This window comes from Anopheles stephensi, unplaced genomic scaffold (genome assembly GCF_013141755.1).
Source record: "Anopheles stephensi strain Indian unplaced genomic scaffold, UCI_ANSTEP_V1.0 ucontig428, whole genome shotgun sequence".
Taxonomy (NCBI): domain Eukaryota; kingdom Metazoa; phylum Arthropoda; class Insecta; order Diptera; family Culicidae; genus Anopheles; species Anopheles stephensi.
Genome location: NW_023405378.1, coordinates 92,949 through 100,218, shown reverse-complemented (window position 1 = coordinate 100,218; position 7,270 = coordinate 92,949). Strand labels below are relative to the sequence as shown.

The window sequence follows — 7,270 nt, the reverse complement described above, 5'->3', positions numbered from 1 at the left end:
CGGAGAGCAGCATTTTGTATCGTTCATTTACTCATCCTTTTGCTTGCCTGAGACATTGACTTGTGTTTATGAATATTATTCATGTTTGTATGTACTCCATGCATATATGTTTGTGATGAATGCAGTGCAGAATAATGATCAAACGTTTTCGTACAAACAATTATGAACTATCAGTTTTGAAACATTAGCGTACATCGGAGAATTGCTGCATTGTGGTAAACATTGATGGCAATCATGACTTCCTGGCTTGACCTGAAAATAGAATTTCATATCCATGGCGATCGCTTCACACGGGTACCTTGTTGGTGTGGCGTCGCGTACCACTCAACCAAGCAAAGCTATTTTCTAGGCTCCCATGCCAACAACACGCGCGCATCGAGTACTCCATGCAACATTTTTCTAACCAACAAAATGAATCGACATGATTGGAAGGAGGATGATTTCAACATTACTCTTTTGCTCAACATTTCTGGTGGTCCTGAGAAGGACCGTTTTTGTTTGGGGCGAGACTGCCGCTCGAGGGACAGCGACGACTTAGGCACGCTCTCCACGGATGCGACGGGCCAGCTGGATGTCTTTCGGCATGATGGTGACGCGCTTCGCGTGGATGGCGCACAGGTTGGTATCCTCGAACAGGCCGACAAGGTACGCCTCGCTGGCTTCCTGCAGGGCCATCACGGCCGAGCTCTGGAAACGCAGGTCGGTCTTGAAGTCTTGCGCAATTTCACGAACCAGACGCTGGAAGGGCAGCTTGCGGATGAGCAGCTCGGTCGACTTCTGGTAGCGACGGATTTCACGCAGGGCTACGGTTCCCGGACGGTAACGATGCGGCTTCTTCACTCCTCCGGTGGCCGGAGCACTCTTGCGAGCGGCCTTGGTGGCCAGCTGCTTGCGCGGGGCCTTGCCTCCAGTCGATTTACGGGCAGTTTGCTTCGTACGGGCCATTGTACACTGTTGGCTGAGGGTAGCGGGACGTGAGCGTGTCTTTCTCGATGCGAAGTGGCTTCTGAAATAGAGTTTCACGTTTTTTTTTTTTTTTTTAAAGTTAAAGAATTTATTGATGGATATCTTAGAATTAACATTATTAACATATTTTCGCGAGAATCAACTGAAATGTTTTTCAGCGCTCTTGTCGTTTTGTATGCCAAGAGGCAGTTCTTTTTGTTAATTAAATAATGATGTTGTATGCACTTAGGCTAATTGTTAGTTTAAACTTACAAACTAATTAACAACTTACGAACTAAAACAAACTACTATCTTAAAACTAGCTAACTACCTTATTCTCTAAATATTAGGTTTTTCACCTGCTGGTGTGTGGAAACCGCTGCTGAAGTCTGCAGCCGGTTGATGATGTTGTCTGCTATTACGTCGAATGGTGCTGTGTTTGCTGCTTCGTAGAGCTCCTCAAGCCGTGTCCAGCTGGGAGCGTCCAGAATGAGACGGAGGATTCTATTGCAATTTGTTTGTATCTTCAGCAGGTTCGTCCTTGCACAGGTACGCCAGACAGGAATGCCGTACGTTGCTGTGGGCAGGACGATCTGTTTATAGATGGCTATCTTGTTGGATGGGTGTAGCTTGGAGCGTCTGTTGATGAGTGGGTATAGCTTCCCCAATAGGATGAGCAAGCGGATGGATGTTAGCTTGGTGTGGTGATGGAACAGCATACGGTTGTCGATGGTGATCCCGAGGTATCGCACCGTCGTCTTCCACGGCAGCCGGATGCTGTCGATGGTGATGTGCTGGGTTTGGGGAATGATGAGCTGTTTTGACAGGCGATGGGGGATGATCATCGCCTGGGTCTTGGAGTGGTTGATTTTGATCTTCCAGCTGGAAGCATACTGTCCGATGATGGTCAGCGAACGTTGAGCGCCGCTTCTCAACTCTGCCAACGTCCTACCCTTCGTCGCGATGGCCATGTCGTCTGCAAACAGGAACATGTCCGCACCGACGGGAAGGGTCGGCAGGTCCGCAGTGTACAGCAAATAGAGCAAAGGCCCCAATATGCTGCCCTGCGGAACACCGGCTGGTACTGTAGCAGCACCAGAGGCAGTTGAGGAGACGACGACCCGGAACGTCCGCTGTTGTAGATAGTTGTGCAGGATGTTCACCAGGTGAGCTGGAACCCCGAACCTGCATAACTTGTGGATGAGCCCGTTGTGCCACACGTTGTCGAACGCCTTCTCGATGTCCAGCAGGACGACAGCGGTGGATTTGGAAACTCGTTTGTTTCTTTGGATGGTGTTCTTGAGCCGAAGAAGCTGTAGTGTGGAGGAATGGCCGGACCGGAAACCGAACTGCTCCGCTGGGATGAGTTGCCGCTCGTCGACTGCATCGCGAAGCCTCCAGTAAACCAATCTCTCGAAGAGTTTACCGGGAGCACTCAGCAGACTGATGGGTCGATAGCTTGCAGGCAGCGTCGGATCCTTCCCTGGCTTCAGGATCGGGATCACCTTAGCGCACTTCCAGGACTGTGGGAAATAGAAAAGTTGAAAACAACGGTTATAGATATTTACCAGAAGTGATAGCGCCTTTGGTTGCAGTTTTTTCAAAAGAATGTTGAAGATGCCGTCGAAGCCGGGCGCCTTCATGTTCCTCATTCTCTTGACTGCAGCCTTCACTTCTGCTATGGTGGTTTGGTCTTCGGGTGGAAAGGGTGGGTCGACCGCAACGAGTCGGTCAATCGTCGCAGCCACAGATGACTCATGTGGACTGGGCATCGACAGACCGATCTGGTGAGCACTGGCGAACTGGTGGGCAAGTGCATCGGACTTTTCTGCTGGTGTGTATGCCGTCTGGGTCGTGGCTATGGTGAGTGGTGGTACTGGTCTGGGTTTGGTGCGAAGGACTTTTGCAGTTTTCCAGAAGCTGGGTGCATGGGGAGGTAGCCTTTGGACCATACGCTCGAAGCTGTTGTTGCGGATCGTCTGTACTCGCTCGCGGATGATATGCATAAGCTGCGTGGCCTGGCGTTTCAGCAACAAGTCCCCAGTCCGCTGATACCGTCGCCTCAGCATATTACGTCTGGTGATGAGTGATCGCGTGTGGTCATCGAGAACGAGAATCTCACCACGCACACTCCTCTCCGGGACGCACTCCGCTTCAGCTGCTTTGACGGCACCCTCGAACCGGGCGATTGCTGCGTCAACGTCGGGTATCGCGGGACCAACGTCAGTGTTGTCGATAAGCTGGTCCACGGTTCTCCCAAAGCGAGCCCAGTCGGTGTGGCAGTAGTCCTTTCGCAGTAGAGGTGGATGTCGGGTTGCATTCAGATTCAGTTCCGTTAAGACCGGGAAGTGATCTGAGTTCAGCTCATCGATGGTTTGGGGTTTGCTGCAGATGAAATTAGAAAGGAAAATATCTATTATTGAATGGATACCTCGGTTGGGGATGTGTGTTGGAGCATCGGGGAACTGCACGACGAAATTCCCACGCTGCAACAGGTCCGCCAGGGCGATTCCATTTGTGTTGCTCCGTACGTTGCCCCACAACTGGTGCCTGGCGTTGAGATCACCCCCAATGAGTGAACGGGCCGGATTGCTGGTGATGATGTGTAGCTCTTGTCGGAACGTAGCTCTCCGCGACAGGGTGCACTGCCGCGGACAGTAGACTGCCGTAAGCTGCAGTGGACCGGTGTCGGTATGGAGCTGGACGCCTATTGCTTCTATGGTGGTGGTGTTGTAGTGCGGGAGTAGTGTGTGCCGGATTCCACGTCGGATCGCTATGGCAACACCGCCGCCTCGGGAGGTGGTGCGATCCAGACGATGGATGGTGTAGTTGCCTAAGAAGAAACTCATCTCAGGCTTGAGATATGTTTCCACTATTAGCGCTGCATCGATGTTGTGCCGGACGAGGAAGTCACCGAGTGGAATTTGCTTAGTCCGGACGGACTGAGCATTCCATGTGATGACTCGCAGCGCCCGGTCAGTGAAGGAGCATCAATAGTTCTCCGATAACGGCGATTTGTTCTCCCTTGTTGCGGCAAAGGCGGATCTTCGGGAGCATTCTGCTAAATATAGCGAATAGCTCTTCCGGGCTAAACAGGTCTTCCGATGAAGTTGTGGCTGGAGTTGTGGTTGGTGTTGTAGCTGGTGTGTCTGGAGCGTTCTTGATGTCCTGCAGTCGCTTCGCAAGATTGTATCTCGGTGCTGTGGATTGCAAAGAAGAAGAAGAAGTTGGTTTAGGTTGTGGTACTGTTGGGTTAGGTTGTGGGGTGCGCGCTGCCGTAGGTCGGACGCTCGGAGTGGTTGGTGCTGACACAATCTGCGCAAAGCTTTTGGCCTTGGGAGCAGTGTGCAACACCGGAGGAGGAATGGAGTGTGGGAGTGTGGTTTGGATGGTGGCTAACGGTGGAAGCGCGTGCCACACGTTAGCTTTGGCTGGTGGAGGAGTAGAGTTTCGACCGTTGGCGCGCTGACGAATCTCAATGTATTTGGCCCGCTTTGGACACGACGGATCATCGGCGCGATGAGCAGCACCACAGTTCGAGCACTTTACTGTGCCCGAACCCGATGGACACTGCTCCGAGAGATGCTCCGCCGCGCAGATGGCACACCGAGGTTTAATTTGGCAATGGCGAGTACCATGCCCAAAAGCCTGACATCGATGGCATTGCGTCGGGCCTTTCTTCCCTCCGCGGTACGGCTCCCATCGCACGATGACTTGCTGGATTGACCGTACTGCCTCCAGCTTTTTTAGCGAGCATGTTCCTCGCTTGAAATGAACCAGGTACAACCTGGTTTGAATGCCCTCTGCGCGGCGCTTGATCTCGAACGCCTCCAAAACGTCGAGCTGGTGGATTTCCTTCAGTTCACAAACGATCTCCGCGAGGTCCGTTTCTGGAAGCCCACGAAGCACCGCCTTGAAGGGACGCATGTTTTTAGCGTCATGCGAAAAATATTCCGCATTCCGCTGCTGCAGGTAGTTAAGGACCTCCTGCTGTTCAGCAGGAGATCGAACGGTGATTGACGTGCCTACGCCGGAGATACGGAACTCTGGTGTGATTCCACGAGCCTGCAGTTCCGGACGCAGGACAGCTACTGGGAGTGACTTCACCGTGATCGGAGGCATTTTTGCCGCCGATACGGGAGCCGGAGCCGATGTACGCCCTGCAGGAACAGCGGGCGTAGCTGGTGTTGTGGAAGGCTTCGTTGTCGGGACTGCCTTCCGTTGTCGCCGGTTTACGGTGACAAATTGTGCCAGGTTATCCTCCTGCACGCTGGTGGATGAACGTGACTCCGTACTGTCCACGCTCATCGTATCGTCAGATTCCTCCGAAGAGGAAGAAACCACGCTCCTCGAGCGCTTGGACTCGGCCGAATCGGAGCTCGATCCTACCGAGTCTGGCTTCCTACTCCTCCTTCTACCACGCTTCGGCATAGCCGAAGTCGAAGCCGAAGCAGGCTACGAGGCTACACTCACGAACAGGCACAAGCGCAGCACACGAACACACACACAGGTACAAATACGATACACGGAGAATCACAGCACAGGTACAGTAGCACAACACGGGCACACCAAGAAGCACAGTCAAGTAGCAGGCACTAATCGCAGGCAGCATAACCACACTGGTCGAAGTCCAGGCACGGAATGTATAGAGTTTCACGACTTCCGACGCCCCTTTTATAAGATCGCTCGGCCTGCACACATGCACACTTCCTCGCGGCGAGCGTACGACAGAGGGTACGCATGTGTTGGTGTGGCCTAAAGTGTATATAATGGCGCGGTCTCGCGCCGAGAGCATTTATTGTGCATTGTGAACCTGAACCTTACGGATCAAAATGACTGGACGCGGAAAGGGAGGCAAAGGTCTGGGCAAAGGAGGAGCCAAGCGTCATCGCAAAGTGCTGCGCGATAACATCCAGGGAATCACCAAGCCAGCTATCCGTCGTCTGGCCCGCCGTGGAGGAGTGAAGCGTATCTCTGGCCTGATTTACGAGGAAACTCGTGGCGTGCTGAAGGTATTCCTGGAGAACGTGATCCGTGATGCGGTCACCTACACCGAACACGCCAAGCGCAAGACCGTCACAGCGATGGACGTCGTGTACGCGCTGAAGCGTCAAGGTCGCACTCTGTACGGTTTCGGAGGTTAAGCCCGACGACCCCGCCAGCCAGCGAACACAGCTGTTGCCAGCTCATCTCAACGGTCCTTTTCAGGACCACAATCCGTTAGCGTTGCCTAAAATGCCTACATTTTACAACTTTGATCGATGGTTGGTTTGAAAATATTGAGAATTATTTTAAGTGATCATTGGTGTTCGTTTGCGGTGATTCGAATATCGAACAGAACCAGTGTTCAGGCATGCTCAAAGAGAGACGCCATCTAGTGCAGACGCTGAGACACGGTACCACAGGGGTTTGTTTTTAATTTCGTAGCAACGTACGGAACTGTCCATGAAGTGAGACGAGCAACACGCGCAGGTCCCTTCCCGATTGTGATCAGTGAAAATCAAACATATGTATAGTGTCACAAAAAAGCAGCATTGAAAAGCCTGCCGTCGCACACGCAAGGATCGAGAGAAACGTTACGAAGTGTTGGTAGAAACGCTCTCTTTTTGTGTGATTTCTCTGGCGAAGCTTTCGCTACGCTCATGCGTCTCGAGATATGCTATCTTATAAAATAGCTGATTTCTCTGTTGCCCGCACAAATGCAGTTCGTGACCAAGGCCTGCTTCGCACAGATTAAGTGCGAAATCTCAGTACTGTACAATTGTCCGGCCGATCCTAGAATTCGAAAGCCTCATGTGGACTCGTTCACAACAACATATTATTAACAGGATAGAATCATTTCAGTATAAGTGTTTGCGCCCATCGCGTATGCAATCTCCATCAGGATGCTCTACTGCTCCTTAACTCGATCGGTGCTGCCCAAGCGCCACACATTGCTTAAACGACTGGAAAACAGAAACTCCACATAAAAACAAAATGACGCGCCCGACCTTTTACCCGACGTTTAATGCGTGCGCGCATTTTCCCCTTGAGGACGCGTTTATTTAGACCAACGACGACGGTTTCAGACGATAAGTGTCATCGTTTTTTAAACTATGTCGTCGCCTATGAACATGCACATTGTAATATTATTGTACCGGCACCAGTGATGGCACCGACGTACGCGTTGTACAAACAACCAGATCACTCCCATTGGCACTCCTTTTGCCACCGCCGCCGTCGTTTTTAGTCCCCCGTGGGGGTAGTTGTGAAAAAATCACAACTCTTCTGGGTGGTGGTTGGTGAAGTTTGTGACGCAATTTTATTCGATCCTTCGACACAATCG

The 7,270-nt window shown here is 51.9% G+C and overlaps 1 protein-coding gene across 1 annotated transcript; it reads right to left on the bottom strand.

The window, feature by feature from the left end:
* Window positions 1-3,466: 3,466 nt before the first annotated feature.
* On the bottom strand, window positions 3,467-5,582 carry LOC118516993. Its single transcript, XM_036062820.1, has 2 exons — window positions 4,581-5,582; window positions 3,467-4,145 (listed from the first exon to the last, which is right to left on the bottom strand). The coding sequence occupies exons 1-2, from the start codon at window positions 5,374-5,376 to the stop codon at window positions 3,922-3,924; spliced, it is 1,020 nt and encodes a 339-aa protein (XP_035918713.1). The 5' UTR covers window positions 5,377-5,582; the 3' UTR covers window positions 3,467-3,921.
* Window positions 5,583-7,270: the final 1,688 nt, after the last annotated feature.

Coding starts and splice junctions, on each gene's coding strand:
- LOC118516993 (XM_036062820.1), bottom strand. CDS start 5,376: ATGCCGAAGCGTGGTAGAAGGAGGAGTAGGAAGCCAGACTCGGTAGGA. Junction 4,146..4,580: donor ATGTCAGGCTTTTGGGCATG/GTACTCGCCATT, acceptor TGCAATCCACAG/CACCGAGATACAATCTTGCG.